General features: G+C 43.1%; 1 protein-coding gene across 6 annotated transcripts in view; it reads left to right on the plus strand.

Moving 5' to 3' along the window:
• Window positions 1-16,869, plus strand: part of trappc13 (trafficking protein particle complex subunit 13) — a 119,098-nt gene that overhangs the window by 50,592 nt on the left and 51,637 nt on the right. For all 6 annotated transcript variants that reach the window (XM_068034289.1, XM_068034245.1, XM_068034253.1 and 3 more), the window contains 3 exons: window positions 5,590-5,674; window positions 7,067-7,194; window positions 11,979-12,051. In XM_068034289.1, coding sequence (XP_067890390.1) covers window positions 5,590-5,674; window positions 7,067-7,194; window positions 11,979-12,051 — 286 coding nt within the window. The remainder of the gene's footprint in view (window positions 1-5,589; window positions 5,675-7,066; window positions 7,195-11,978; window positions 12,052-16,869) is intronic.

The following is a 16,869-nucleotide window of genomic DNA, read 5'->3' on the forward strand; positions in this document are numbered from 1 at the left end:
CAAAGTTTGTTGCATATTATCTTGTGAAACGATGGAGAAAAATCTGAATGAAGGAAGGACCAATTAAACCATAAATTTAAAATAGGATCGTTGCTGGAATTTGGCCGTGGTTCCCTTTTAAAATCACTATTTTCAAGCTACAATGATGGTTATACAGCCAGGAGCTCTGAATTTAATCAGTACATTAGGAACAAATGAAAACTAGATTTTGGTTTATTGCAAATGGCGTACGTTTTCAACATTTATAATTACAAATAGGATCCAAACCCAGGGACTTGACCTTTTTCTAGTGAGTTGTCTCATACTCGTGTCTCAAGAGTGTATTTATTTAGAACAGCATGATTAGGAATCTCTATAGTTCCTCCTTCCTTTCCTGCCAATATTCTCTCTCTTCATTCCCCTAAAGCTGTTAACTCCTTGCCATGTCAGGTTCACATTGATACCAGTCATCCCAATGGCTATTCTTCTTGTGTAAACCAGTAGATAGTTTACTGAGGTGCAGGGGTGGGAACTGAAACTGCTGTCTAAAATCAGCTAACTCAGCACAGATCAGGGGTGTTTTTGTCCTTTCTAAGCTATGTGCTGAATTCATTGGTTTAACCAGCTGAGTCGGGGTGGGGTTAGGGCAGTTGTCAATAGAAAGTGCTGCAAGTGAAAAATTTTAACTTGCCACTTCACAGAATCACAGAATTGTTACAGTGCAGAAGAAAGCCATTGGGTCCATCATGTGGGCACTGGCTCTCTGAAAGAGCAACTCACTCAGTTCCATTCCCCTGCCTTCTCCCCATAACCCTGCATATTTTTCCTTTTCATATAACTGTCTAATTCCCTTTTGAATGCTTCAATTGAACCTGTCTCCACCACGTTCTCAGGCAGTGCATTCCAGACCTTAAACACTCGCTGCATGAAAGAGTTTTTCCTCGTGCCAGTTGAAATCTGTGCCCTCTCGTTCTCGATCCTTTCACGAATGGAACAGTTTTTTTCTATTTACTCTATCCAGATCCCTCATGATTTTGAATGCCTCTATCAAATCAGCTCTCAGCCTTCTCTTCTCCAAAGAAAACAGTCCTAATTTTTCCAATCTATCTTCATAACTGAAATTCCTCATCCCCGGAACCATTCTCGTGAATCTTTTCTGTACTCTCTTCGATGCCCTCACATCTTTCCTCAAGTGCGGCGCCCAAAATTGGAGGCAATACTCTAGCTGAGGCAGAACTAGTGTCTTATACAATTCAACATAACTTCTCTGCTCTTGTACTCTGTGCCCCTATTAATAAAGCCCAGGATATTGTATGCTTTATTAACCGCTCTCTCAACCTATCCTGCCACCTTCAGTGACTTATGCACGTATACACCCAGGTCCCTCTGCTCCTGCATCCACTTTAGAATTGCACCCTTTTTTCTATATTGTCTCTCCATGTTATTCCTACCAAAATATATCACTTCACATTTCTCTGCATTGAATTTCATCTGCCACCTGTCTGCCCATTCTACCAACTTGTCTATGTCCTTTTTAAATTCTACAATCTCCTCCTCACAGTTCACAATGCTTCCAAGTTTCAGATCATCTGCAAACTTTGAAATTGTGCCCTGTACACCAAGGTCTAGATCATTAATATATATTAGCAATAGTAAGGGTCCCAATACTGATCCCTAAGGAACTCCACGACAAACCTTCCTCCAGCCCGAAAAATATCCATTAACCATTACTTTGTTTCCTGTCACTCAGCCAATTTCGTATCCATGTTGCTACCGTCTCTTTTATTTCATGAGTTATAAGGTTGCTCACAAGACTGTTGTGTGGCATTGTATCAAATGCCTTTTGAAAGTCCATGTACACCACTTCAACAGCATTGCCTTCATCAGCCCTCTCTGTTACCTCCTCAAAAACTCCAGCAAGTTAGTTAAACATGGTTTTCCCTTAAGAAATCCATGCTGGCTTTCCTTAATTAACTCACATTTGTCCATGTGACTATTGATTTTGTCCCAAATTATTTTTTCTACAAGTTTTTCCACTATTGCAGTTAAACTCACTGGCCTGTAGTTGCTGGGCTTATCTTTACACCCATTTTTGAACAAGGGTGTAACATTTGCAATTCTCCAGTCCTCTGGCAACCCCCACACCCCGCCTAGTCTAAGGAAGACTAAAAAATTATGGCCAGTGCCTCTGCGATTTCCACCCTCAGTATCCTTGAATGCATCTTATCTGGTCCTGGTGCTTTGTCCACTTTTAAGTACAGACAGCCTATCTAATACTACTTGATCAATTTTTAACCCCTCAAGTGTCTGGCTTACCTCCTCTTTCAATATTGCCTGGATTGCATCATCTTCCTTGGTAAAGACAGATGCAAGGTATTCATTTAATACCTCAGCTATGCCCTCTGCCTCCGTGTATAAATCCCCTTTCTGGAGGGATGGTAGAGGCAGGAACCCTCACAACATTTAAGAAGTATTTAGATGTACACTTGAAATGCCATAACATACAAGGCTACGGGACAAGTGCTGGAAAATGGGATTAGAATAGATAGGTGCTTGATGGCCAGCACAGACACAATGGGCCGAAGGGCCTTTTTCTGTGCTGTATAACTCTATGACTGTATGGTCCCTAATTGGCCCCACTCTTCCTTTTACGAGTTAATGTCTATAGATAATTCTGGGATTTCCTTTAATGCTAGCTGCAGTCTCTTTTCATGCTCTGCCTTTGTTTCTCTCATTTGCTTTTTCACTTCCCCTCTGGACTTTCTATATTCAGCCTGGTTCTCAGTAGTATTTTCTACCTGGCATCTGTCATAAGCACACTTTTTCTTCTTTATCTTAATCTCTACCTCTTTTTTCATCCAGGGAGCTCTGGATTTGTTTGTCCTACTTTTCCCCTTCGAGGGAACATACCTTGATTGTGCCCGAACTATCTCCTTTTTGAAGGTAGCCCATTGTTCATCTACTGGTTTTCCTGCCAGCTCCATTCTTACCCCATTGAAGTTGGCCTTCCCTCAGTTAATTATTATTACGCTGGATTGCTCTTTGTCCTTTTCCATGGTCAGCCTAAACCTTATGATACAATATCACTCGAAATGCCCTGCTACTGATGCTTGATCCACTTGGCCCACCTCATTCCCAAGAACCAGGTCTAGCAGTGCCTCCTTTCTTGTTGGACTAGCAACATACTGTGGTAGACGTTTTCCTGAACACACTCGAGGAACTCTTGCCCCTCACTGCTCTTTACACTAGTATTATCCCAGTCTATGTTTGGATAATTAAAGACCCCTATTAAAACTACCATGTAATATTTGCACCTCTCTGTAATTTCCTTGCAAATTTGTTCCTCCACGTCCTTCCCACTAGCCGGTGGCCTATAGACAACACTGAGCAATGTAACTGCACCTTTTTTGTTCCTTAGCTCTAGCCAAATTGATTCTGCCCTCGACCCCTCTGGGACAACCTTTTTCTCCAGCACCGCAATGCTCTCAATCAATACAGCCACCCCTCCCCCTTTTTTCCCTTTTCTATCTTTCCTTAATGTCTTGTATCCAGGAATATTTAACATCCACTCCTGCCCTTCTTTGAGCCAGGTCTCTGTTAGAGCCACAATATCATATTTCCACATGGCAATCTATGCCTGTACCTCACCAGTCATATTAACCACACTCTGTGCATTCACATACATGCACATTAACCCTGATTCAGACTTTATTACTTTCTCCCCTACTCTGACCCCACCTAATAACATACTATTCCTTACTCTTGTGCTATCTATCTCCCCCAGTATTCTGCGCACCTTTGTATTCCTCTCTAATATTTGTCCTGATTCCCACATCCCAGACAAGTTACCAGTTTTTTTTCCCCCTCCGATCTGAGCTCCCTCTCAGGTTCCCATCCCCCTGACAATTTATTTTAAACCCTCCCCAACAGCACTAGCAGATCTCCCTGCGAGAATATTCATCCCAGTCCTGCTAAGATGCAACCTATCCATCTTGTATAGGTCCCACCTGCCCCAGAATCTGTCCCAATGTCTCAAATCTGATGCCCTCCCTCCTGTACTTGTTTTCCAGCCACGTGCTCAATCGCTCAATTCTTCTATTCCTATGCTATGGGAGGACTAACAAGGCAAGGAAATATACAATGGATGGTAAGACCCTAGGAAGTATAGAGGGACCTGTCCATAGATCAGTGAAGGCAGCAGCACAGGTGGATAAGGTGGTTAGGAAGGCATATGGGATACTTGCCTTTATTAGCCAAAACATAGAATATAAGAGCAGGGAGGTTATGATGGAACTGTATAAAATGCTAGTTAGGCCACACTGGAGTACTGTGTACATTCTGGTCGCCACACTATAGGAAGGATGTGATAGAGGCAGGAACCCTCACAACATTTAAGAAGTATTTAGATGAGCACTTGAAACGGCATAGCATACAAGGCTAGGGGCCAAATGCTGGAAAGTGGGATTAGAATAGTTTGCCTGATGGCCAGCACAGACATGACGAGCCGAAGGGCCTGTTTCTGTGCTGTATAATTCTGCTTCTATGCTCACTTGCATATTGGACTGGGAGTAATCCTGAGATTACTGGTTTTGAGGTCCTGCTTTTTAATCTCCTTCCTAGCTCCCTAAAATCTGCTTTCAGGACTTCATCCCTCTTCCTACCTATGTCACTGGTACCAATGTGGACCACGACCTCTGGTTGTTCATCGTCCCCCAAAAGAATGTCCTACAGCCTCTCTCTGACATCTTTGACCCTGGCACTAGGGAGGCAACACAAAATCCTGGAGTCACATTTACCGCCGCAGAAACGCCTGTCTGTTCCCCTAACGAACGAATCCCCTATCACTACTGCTCTTCCACTCCCCTTCCTCCCCTTCTGTGGTGCCACAAACTTGGCTCTGACTGCACTCCTCCTGAGGAGCCATCACCCTTGCCAGTATCCCAAATGTAAAACCGATTAACGAGCGAGATCATATCAGGACTCCTGCACTACCTGCCTGGTTCTCTTAGACAGCCTGATGGTCACCCATTCCCTATCTGCCTGCATGCTCCTAACCTGCGGTGTGATCACCTCCCTAAACATGCTATCCACATAGTCCTCCGCCTCGTGGATGCCCAACAGTATCTCCAGTCACTGCTCAAGTTCCGAAACCCGGAGCTCAAGCTTCTGCAGCCGGTGACACTTCCTGCAGATGTGCTTGTCTAGGTCACGTGGTGCATCCATGACTTCCCGCATGCCACAGGCTGTACATTCCACTCAACAGAGCTGCCCTGCCATATCTTAACTTTACAGACTATTTATAAGTAGAATAGCTTACCAGGTACTCACCAAACAGCTCCTTCCACTGCACCGAAGCAGGAACCAAATACTGGAGGGTTAAAAAAGTAGAAAAATGAAGCACCTCCTCCCGCTTCACCAAACTTGCCACTCAGCTTGCAGTCCGCACACCGTGAATCTAATAGACCTTACTAATGCCAATAAAGCTTTGCTAATACTAATAAGGTTTACTAATAGTAGTAAGGTTTATGAATACTGATAAACCCTAATAATATTTGATACAGCTTGATGGTCGGACACTAATTTCACATTTTGATTTCTCGTCCTGGGCAGGAATATTTTTTTAGGTGAAACCTTTTCAAGCTACATCAGTGTACATAATGACAGCGCACAAGTTGTTAAGGATATCTTGGTTAAGGTAAGGCAATTGATTATATTGTGCACCTGATTTACTTTTGGAAAGCACTTCCATGCAGGTTCCATTCTGTTTTCTCCTGGCTAATATAAAAGGAATTTTTCTGGTAGTAATGAACAAATTCTTTTGTTGCCACTAGGATTTCAGTACCATGCAGTTGTGGGTGGGTGACATTTTTGTACAATTTCCATTAGAACTGAAAACACCTGGCAGTACAATTATAGATTTGGTCTTTCCAAGCTTGGTTTGTGTCTGGGAAAAAATATTTTGAGCTGTTTAATTCTGGGGTGAATTACCAGCAGTGACTGGATAACTACTGCTCCATTCCATCTTGAATCGATCATTAGAAATTAACTTGAGGGTTACTTGTATGAAAATAACTCTAGAAATTGGCCACCTCTGTGCTTTTTGCAAAGTTAATTACAGATATGGCGAGGTCCAGTCGTCCCACCTAGCTCAACATTCTAAAAAAATCTATGATGCATCTTCCCCTAAATCTGTGTCTAACTGCATCTTGATTGACTGAAATAAGTAATAAAGTAAGTAAGTTTCTTGAAGTAATAAAGCGAAAAATCATTAGGCTGATTCCTAGTATCAAAGAATGGATTCATTAAAAAATTTAGAAAAACTCACTCTTTTCCCTTGAAAGAAAGACTTTTTAATATAGCTATTTAAGAAGCTACGTGTAGAATACTCATCAGGACCACTATGTCGAGTTTAAAGCACACAGTAGAACATGGGGTATAAACTGGTAAAAGGTCTTTCAGGTGTGGTAGTGGAGGCAATATCAATGGAATTATTCAAGAGCTGGCTGAGTGTTGTGCTGGAGAAGATGATGAGATTTCTATAGAAAGAAATTAGCTTGATGGACCAAATGGCCTTTTTTGATACCTTGTGATCATAGAAGCAATTTTAATTTACAGCATTTAAAATTATCATACAAGAAGTGTTCACAATTACATATGGCACCCATTTAGGTGTAAATTTCAGATTTGTCATTGTTTATTTCCACCACCCCCATGCAGCAGGTGGCTGAAGCTTTCCTCATTTCTTTCTCTTCCCTTTTTCCTCCCCTCCACTTGTGTTTGTTTGACCAAAAGTGCTTCCTTGCAACGGATGGAAAGGAAGTGAATGAGAGTGACTTGAGTTGACTTTCATTTCAATCTTTTTTTCTCTCTGATGGGTTGGTTGAAGTTGAGTTTGTGGTCTGTGGGAAATTTCAACTGCAAACCTGTGCCCTGCAATTGCTACATCACTGAAATGCCTAGTTAATACCTATATCTGTAAGGGTGCCACAACTCCTCAATGGAGGAGGGTCTTAAAAAGCAAAAAAAACTATCAACTTTACCAATCATACAAAGGATTTTTGTTTTACCTATGTTCTCTTTAAATAAGGCTGATCTTCAGACCAGCTCTCAGCGTTTAAACCTGTCAGCTTCTAATACTGCAGTGGCTGAACTTAAGCCTGACTGTTGCATCGATGATGTGATTCACCATGAAGTGAAAGAAATTGGAACGCACATGTAAGTTCTGTTTTCCATTTTGAAAAAAAGACTGAAAATAAAGCATGCATCAAAGGACTAAAATTAATGACCCCAGAGGTGCAAAAGCATTGGTCCGTTCTTTTGAGTGTGAAATAACCATAACTCAATGCATAAGTGTGAATCTACTCTGCCCACTACATTATTCTGCAGGGAAAGATGACCTCTGAAATCTCGAATGGCGTATCACTCTTTTAGAATTTTCTACACCGCTCCCAGAAGTTAAATGACAACTCACACTTGTTACTTTATTTTTACCTATGTGTTGTACTTTTGATAATGGTAGTATTGGTCATGCAGTATGCATGCATGGCATGCAGTCATATTCAGTTGGCCTCAGACACCGGAAACATCAGAGGAATGTATGATGGCATTAAGAGAGCTTTTGGGCCAACCATCAAGAAGATCACCCCCCTCAAATCTAAATCAGGGGACACAATCACTGACCAATGCAAGCAAATGGACCGTTGGGTTGAGCACTACCTAGAACTGTACTCCAGGGAGAATGTTGTCACTGAGACTGCCCTCAATGCAGCCCAGCCTCTGCCAGTCATGGATGAGCTGGACATACAGCCAACAAAATTGAAACTCAAGTGATGCCATTGATTCTCTAGCCAGTGGAAAAGCCCCTGGGAAGGACGGCATTACCCCTGAAATAATCAAGAGTGCTAAGCCTGCTATACTGTCAGCACTCTACGAACTGCTTTGCCTGTGCTGGGACAAGGGAGCAGTACCACAGGACATGCGTGATGCCAATATCATCACCCTCTATAAAAACAAAGGTGACCGTGGTGACTGCAACAACTACCGTGGAATCTCCGTGCTCAGCATAGTGGGGAAAGTCTTTGCTCGAGTCACTTTAAACAGGCTCCAGAAGCTGGCCGAGCGTGTCTACCCTAAGGCACAGTGTAGTTTTCGTGCAGAGAGATCCACCATTGACTTGCTGTTCTCCCTTCGTCAGCTACAGGAGAAATGCCACAAACAACAGATGCCCCTCTACATTGCTTTCATTGATCTCACCAAAGCATTTGACCTCGTCAGCAGACGTGGTCTCTTCAGACGACTAGCAAAGATCGGATGTCCACCAAAGCTACTAAGTATCATCACCTGATTCCATGACAATATGAAAGACTCAATTCAGCATAGCGGTGCCTCATCAGACACCTTTCCTATCCTGAGTGGTGTGAAACAGGGCTGTGTTCTTGCACCCACACTGTTTGGGATTTTCTTCTCCCTGCTGCTCTCACATGCGTTCAAGTCTTCAGAAGAAGGAATTTTCCTGCACGCAAGATCAGGTGGCAGGTTGTTCAACCTTGCCCGTCTAAGAGCGAAGACCAAAGTACGGAAAGTCCTCATCAGGGAACTCCTCTTTGCTGACAATGCTGCATTAACATTTCACACTGAAGAGTGTCTGCAGAGTCTCATTGACAGGTTTGCGGCTGCCTGCAACAAATTTGGCCTAACCATCAACCTCAAGAAAACGAACATCATGGGACAGGATGTCAGAAATGATCGATCCATCAATATCGGCGACCTCGCTCTGGAAGTGGTTCAAGAGTTCACCTACCTAGGCTCAACTATCACCAGTAACCTGTCTCTCAATGCAGAAATCAACAAGCGCATGGGAAAGGCTTCCACTGCTATGTTCAGACTGGCCAAGAGAGTGTGGGAAAATGGCACACTGACACAGAAAACAAAAGTCCGAGTGTATCAAGCCTGTGTCCTCAGTACGTTGCTCTACAGCAGCGAGGCCTGGACAACGTATGTCAGCCAAGAGCGACGTTTCAATTCATTCCATCTTCTCTGCCTCCGGAGAATCCTTGGCATCAGGTGGCAGGACCGTATCTCCAACACAGAAGTCCTCGAGGCGGCCAACATCCCCAGCTTATACACTCTACTGCTTCAGCAGCGCTTGAGATGGCTTGGCCATGTGAGCTGCATGGAAGATGGCAGGATCCCCAAGGACACATCGTGCAGCGAGCTCGCCACTGTTATCAGACCCACCGGCTGTCCTTGTCTCTGCTTTAAAGACGTCTGCAAACGTGACATGAAGTCCTGTGCCATTGATCACAAGTCGTGGGAGTCAGTTACCAGCGATCGCCAGAGCTGGCGGGCAGCCATAAAGGCGGGGCTAAAGTGTGGCGAGTTGAAGAGACTTAGCAGTTGGCAGGAAAAAAGACAGAAGTGCAAGGAGAGAGCCAACTGTGTAACAGCCCTGACAACCAATTTTTCCTGCAGCACCTGTGGAAGAGCCTGTCACTCTAGTATTAGCCTTTATAGCCACTCCAGGCACTGCTCCACAAACCACTGACCACCTCCAGGCGCTTACCCATTGTCTCCCGAGACAAGGAGGCCAAAGAAGAAGTAGTATTGGTTACTCATATTACTTTGCTATTGTTCAAAAATTACTTCCTTTATAGACAAAAGATAAATGTTCTTATCAGAAATTTACTGTTCTATGGATCCTTCCAAAACTGATATGCAAACATAAATTTTACTTTTAAGATTTTTAAATTAAATATTCTAAATTTAAAAAAACCTGAACCTTGTATTGCCACTGAATATTGAAGCGTGAACAGATGGCATAGAGTGGAGGTATATATTTATATTTATTTTATATTTATATTTCTTCACCTTATTGTGATATCAGCTAGTCTCTGCAGAAGGGGAAGGTACAGAGCAGATAATAAGCATCTACCTATTTGAGGGTTGGTTGAAGAGATCGGTAATTAGAAGGTAAACTACTGCATGACTGTTGTCCCTACTTTGTAGTCGTTGACTAAAAGCAGCATTGCAGAGGCCATTCAACAGGCCACTTGCCCTTTTACTGTGTATCCCAATGAAAGTAGAGCAAGGGGTTCACGGAACTAAGCCCGTTTTTAAAAAACTAATATACACTTTTTATCATCTCCCCTTTTGCAAAATTTAAATTGACCGCTAATCACCTATTTAGATTTTGACGTAAACGAAAGGGGAAGGAGACCAATACGTTGTTTCCAGTATTGAACTGGACATGACATTTATCAAACTGATCAGATGTTCTTGTTGCTCTTTTGATGGATTTTGTAATTCATTTTTAAGCATTTTGATCTTTCATTGACTATCATAAAAGAGCATACAAACAATTTTACTGGGTCAAATGGTCCTCTATGCTGCTACATTCAATTTATTAGACAATGGGCTAATGTCAATGACTTTAATCATGAAAATGCAGTATACCGTTTATGGACCCTCACAGGATCATCGTATTTTCTCCAATTTTCTGGTTGACTTTTGTTTTCAAAGTTTTTAATGCCATGAAACGTATCTTGTAAAAGCTAATGTACCTCTACTATGGACTTACTTGCAGAAATAGTTTTCTGGAAGAGTCAGTGCTAGAGTTTAACGTTTTTGGAACATGTTTGGACCATCACAAATACTTTTAGAATAATATTAAAGGTGGATCAATTCCCTGTTTAATGGGAGCTTGTGAACTTCCTGGTTGTCGAAATATTCTTGTCTATTGACCAATAGGCATGAAATTAAATGGAAATCTGAAATGCTGGAATTACACATTAGGTCCATCAGTATCTGGAAAGAAAATGCAATTTAATGCTTCATGTGGACAGATTAATGTTTAGACTGTAGGCTGTTTGTCAGATTTGAACAAGACTAACATGGGGGTGGGGGGAGAAACAATGGGCTGGATTTTCTTTCGGAATTTGGAAACCTGGCATCGGGAACAAATGACGGTCCCAAGTCTGCACCTGCTGGCAGCAAGACTGGCAAAGGGATATTCCCAGAGGCAGCCGCCTAATTGACTGTCTCTGAGCTTGCCGTCCAATTTAGGTCGGCGGGTGGGCTCCTGATGCTGCCGGCAGTCAGGAGATCAAGAGGGCACATCAACATGGAGGTACCCTCAGAGTGGTAAATTTAATACAAAAATTCAGAGTGGCCAAACGGGCTGATCAGAGGGAAAATTTCCATATGGCTTGTTGGGGGCGACAGGGGCTGCTTTTCCTACCTGAGGCCCTCTCTTTGGGGCATGGAGCCTCTGGCTCCGATGGCCCCACCCCTCCAGACTGTTGCAGGGAGGCCGCCTCTGGAGCTGGCGGTCTATGCGTGAGGTGCGGGTTGGTGGCGGTGTGCTCTACCGCCGGCAAAGTGCAGGCTGGCCATCTAAATTGCCCTTAATTGGGGCTTTAAATATGCTAATTGACTGCCCACCTGTGTTCACAGGGCAGTAGATCCATCTCCCTGTCTGCTGCTTGGAACTTACTCGATGGTGAATGTGTCAGGGAGCCATTCTGACAGCTCCCTGCGATTTTTCCCAGCTCTCTTTTTCCCCCCACCGCCTCCAAGCCCACTACCCCGGGCCAGGAAAATTCTGCCCAGTAGTCAAAGTCAAAGCTCTCTTTCTCTTTTCAGATACTGTCCTATTGTGTAATTCCAGCATTCTGTTTTATATTGTAAATGCATAAATCTGCTTACATTGATGTAATATGCAAGGCAACCAGAAAATTCAAGTATGGGAAAAGGACATTTAGCCTATTAAATCTGTTTTAAATAGTGCATTTAAAAATGAGGCACCCAAAACCTTTAGATTTATGGAATGAACACCTTCCTGTTGCAATCCCATAGATTGGTACCATAAAGATTGGTAACATTAAAATTTGATATTTATTCAAGCCTTAATTATTAGATGATGTGTTTAACCACATGAGCCCATTATGTATATGATGGCCCATTTTATTGATTTATTTTTCCACTTGTCTTTGCCTTTGCAGCTTAGTCTGTGCAGTCAGCTACACCACACAAGCTGGAGAGAAGATGTACTTTAGAAAGTTCTTCAAATTTCAGGTAGGGCATATAAGTGGGCTGTACTACAGAGTAGCTGATTAGTTAAGTGGCTTATTAGTCCAATCTGGTTGCTGCAGTTTCAGCTTTAAAAAGTATAAATACAGAGGTCTGGGTGCAGCCTGCAAACGGCTTGCAGATTGCAAGCAGAGTGTGGAGTTATGAGTTTGGTGAGTTGCGAGTTTGGTGAAGGGGGGGAGGAGGTGCTCCTTTTTCTACTTTTTCACTCTCCAGGGAACACTGTCAAACATCTGCTATACTCCATCAAAGCCAGCTCACCTGATAAAAAGAGTTTCTAAAAGGGGAACACTCTTTTAAAAAGTCTGTTATGCAGGCCTCCACCTGCCAAGAATGAGGCGCACATTATTTCGCCACATGAACAAAAAAACTTTAAACTGTTGCTGGGAAGAAAAGAGGGCCTATCACAAGGAATTGCTCGGCCCCTCGCCGGAAAGGTATTTTGTTTTCATTCTAGTAGACAGTGTTGGAACAAAGGACGCAGTCCCAGCTTCTCCAATACACACAAGACCTGGTCAGACCAGTTTAGTCACATGACTAACTGGCTGTTTGAATTTGAACTTGCCACAGGGTGTTTGAAACTCAGAAAAGCAGTTTGCTCCTGGACTGAAAAGATCTCTGTCCTGTCTGCTCTCATCTCTTTCTCACGGAACTGAAGACCCATTGAAGACACATGAACCCCAAGAGAGAGAGTCTCCTACAGTGAACAAGGTTTAAGAATAATACTGGGCCCCAACAGAAAGTAAGACTGCCGACAATCGAGGACTACAGTGAGCTTGAAGCACAGTATAAAAAAAAAAAAAAAAAACCCCTCTTCAGTGATTGCCTCAAACTTTTTTACTTTAATTTTCTTCTCTTTTCTGTCTCTATTTGCATGTGCATATCGCGTATGCATGCTAGCGTGGGGCGCGGTGTGTATCCGTATGTGTTAACCAAATTCGAGTTTAAGTTTTAATAAATTTAACTTTTCTTTAAACCTGAGAAAACCAGGTTGTGCTCATTTCTTTGCCTTATAATTGGAAAGCGATGAGCAAGGATTCACCAAGGGGAAGCTCAAAACACTGTGTGTTTAAAATTAAACCCTGTTATGATAAGACCAGGTGAAAACAGTAAAAGACCCCTAGACCCCCCCTCTCACCTAGTCGTAACAAATATAGAAACATAGAAAATAGGAGCAGGAGTAGGCCATTCGGGGCCTGCTCCGCCATTTAAAAAGATCATGGCTGATCGTCTAATTCAGTACCCTGTTCCCGCTTTCTCCCCGTTTCCCTTGATCCCTTTGGCATTAAGCAATATATCTATCTGCTTCTTGAATATATTTAATGACTTGGCCTCCACTGCCTTCTGTGCTAGAGAATTCCACAGGTTCACCACCCTCTGAGTGAAGAAATTTCTCTTCATCTCAGTTCCGAATGGCATACCCCATATCCTGAGACTGTGATCCCTGGTTCTGGACTCCCCAGCCATTGAAAACATCCTCCCTGCATCTAGCCTGTCTAGTCCTGTAACAAGTCCATAAAATATTTTTTAAATAGATCAAAATTTGGAAGTGCCACAGGGTTTTGTAGGGCGAGAGTCCCCTGCGGAGCCTCACTTCGGTTCAGAGCCATACTCTAGACATGACGGGAATGAGTGGCTCAACGCCAAATAATGTGTAAAAACAGTAATTTTATTGATTAATTATTAAGTAATTATTAAACAATTATTAATAATGAAGCAAAGAAATAACTTTATTAAAAAGAAAGGAAGGAAAAGAGTTTTGAAAGACAAAAAAACTTACAGCACACTGCTATAACCCCAAATTAGTCTGTTCATGACAACTCCCTAAAATGGTACCGTTCCCCCTTGGTACATACATCGCCAAGTCTCTGGAGAACTTTGCATGGTGGTGGGCTCTCCAGTCAGTCACTCTGTTGACCTCCTTTCCTCTGTAGTCTTCAGTGGATGACTAGTCCACTCTGGCTGCAGCCCCGAACATTGGATGCTGTGCCCTTTTAACTCCAATTTCTGGCTCCATTTCAGCTTCTCGAGGTTTCCATCTAGACTTTCCCAAAACAAAGGTCTGTCAACCATGAGTCCTTATCAAATTCTTCTCACAGGCACTATGAGGCCGTTCAGGTTGTTGACATCCTTTGATTGTGTGTCTCACCAGCCATCAATTAGGTTATACTGCCCATCAATTAAACTCCATCTTCTGATACCACACCATAGTGGATCACCCCTGTGCAAGGTACCAGTCCTAGAGTTACCATTTACTAGTTTGAACCTTTGTCCTACAACAGCAGCTTGCACTTAAATAGCACCTTTAAAGAGCTTAATGTCTCAATGCACTTCATAAGAGCGTTATCGAACAAAACTTGACACTGAGCCACTTCAGGAGATATTAAGGCAGATGACTAAAAGCTTGGTCAAAGAGGGTAGGTTTTAAGGCACATTTTAAATTGAACAGATCTAGCAGTTCAAAACTAGGCATTCATAAGGCACTGTTGGCTATCAGCGACACAAACAATTGAACTCAAACATAATCTGTAACCTCATGGACTGGCATACCCCTTCCTCTACAATTACCATCAAGCCAGGGATCCACCCAGGTCCAATGAGGAGTGTAGAAGAACATGCCAGGAACAGCACCAGGTGTATCTAAAAATGAGATGCCAACCTGGCGAAGCTACAACACAATTATATGCAAGAACACAGGAAATAGGAGCACGAGTATGCCATATGGCCCATCGAGTCTGCTCCGCCATTCAATATGATCATGGCCGATCTTGGGCTTCATCTCCATTTTCCTGCCCGTTCTGCATGGTAAACAGCAGAAATATGCCAGAGACAATGGATCACATCAAAGCTCTGCAGTCTTGTCATATCCAGTCATGAATGGTGGTGGACAGTTTAACAACTAACAGGAGGAGGAGGCTCCATGAGCATCTCAGTCCTCAACAATGGCAAAAGACAAGGCTGAAGCATTTACAACCACCTACAGCCAGAAGTACAAAGTGAATGATCCATCTCTGCCTCCTCCTGAGGTCCTCACCATCACGGAAGCCAGTCTTCCGCTCCATCTGATACCTAGAAGTGGCTGAGCATGCTGGATATGGCAAAGGCTGTGGGCCCTGATGAAATCCCGTCTTGAAGACTTGTGCTCTAGAACTAGATGCGCCTCGAGTCAAGGTATCCAGTACAGCCACGACACTGGTATCTGCCTGACAAAGTGGAAAATTTCCTAGATATGCCCTGTCTGCAAAATGCAGGACAAATCCAACCCAACCAGTTCCAACCCTGTCAGCCTACTCTCAGTCATCAACAAAATGATGGAAGGTGTCATGAACAATGCTATCAAGTAGCACTTATTCACCAATAACCTATTCACCAGTGCTCCGTTTGAATTCTGCCAGGACCACTCAACTCCAGACTCATTACAGCCTTAGTCTAAACATGGATATAAGAGCTGAATTGAAGTGATGAAGTGATAGTTATTCCCTTTTACGACAAAGCAGCGTTTGACTGAGTATGGTATCAAGGATGCCTAGTAAAATTGATGGCATTGGGAAGTGGGGTGGGGGAGCTGTCCACTGGCTGGAGTCATACCTAGTGCAAAGGAAGATGGTTGTGATTATTGGAGGCCAATCATCTCAACCCCAAGACACTGTTGCAAGTGTTCCTCAGGACAGGCTCAACCACCTCCAGCAGCTTCATCAAAGACCTTACCTCCACAAGGTTAGAAGTGGGAATGCTGGCTGATTGCACTGTATTCATTTCTGTTTCCAACTCTTCAGATAAGATCATAGGAAATAGGAGCAGGGGTAGGCCATTTGGTCTATCGAGCCTGCTGTGCCATTCAAACAGATCATGGCTGACCATTTACCTGTACGCCATTTTCCCCCACTATCCCCAAGTCGAGTATTGCTGAAAATAGAGACATGTTGAAGCTTTTTGTCTAGCACTCATCAGGACAATCTGCAAGAATAACCAATATAAAGGAAAACAACAACTTGTACTGCATGAGAAGAGAGAGCTGATTGGTTGGCAAGTAAACTCTGGTAGAGGTGTTGCCATGGTGAATGCACCAGTTTACGGTGACTGACAGTTAACTGCCAAGCTTTGTTTAAAATTTAAACTAGGCAGCTTGACTCTGGTCAAGATGTTGCCCTGAGGAATGAACCAGCAAATGGCTGTCACTTATTTTGTTCAGCTGCAACGGGCGCAATGTTTGCAAAGAATAGGGTCCTGTGTATTAATATATGTAGCTTCCAGTACGCGCAAATGCACCACATTACAAGCCCTACCATCTTAAATTGGTTATCAGCATTATTCTTAGCACACTGTGGATTATTTAGCAAATGTTGTCCAATCACGGAATCACATCTAATGTTGGACACTGTGTTTTGAGTTTGGAGCAACAGGTAAAGCTGGCTTTTTCATGCTGCTACTATGTAGTAGCAACACGTGTGGTGTTTGCCACTAACAGGATGCTGCTATCAAGCCAAAAAGATGTTCTGCCTATCACACAAATGAGTAATGTGATGTATGAATTTCAATGCCAGTGTGATGCTAGGTAAATAGGCCGTACGTCTCAAAGACTGACAGATCGTATCAAACAACATGTCCTTTCTGCTGTTAACAACGGGCAAGGTACGGGCCGTACCCAACCAGCCCGTGCTGGCAAAACTCAAAACATAGATGTAAACAACTGTGGCCCAAGCACTGACCTTGCGGTACCCCACTAGTAACATCCTGAGAATGACCCATTTATTCCTGCTCTCTGCTTCCCGTCTTAACCAATTCTCAGTCCATGACACTATG

Source organism: Heterodontus francisci, chromosome 1 (genome assembly GCF_036365525.1).
Source record: "Heterodontus francisci isolate sHetFra1 chromosome 1, sHetFra1.hap1, whole genome shotgun sequence".
Taxonomy (NCBI): Eukaryota; Metazoa; Chordata; class Chondrichthyes; order Heterodontiformes; family Heterodontidae; genus Heterodontus; species Heterodontus francisci.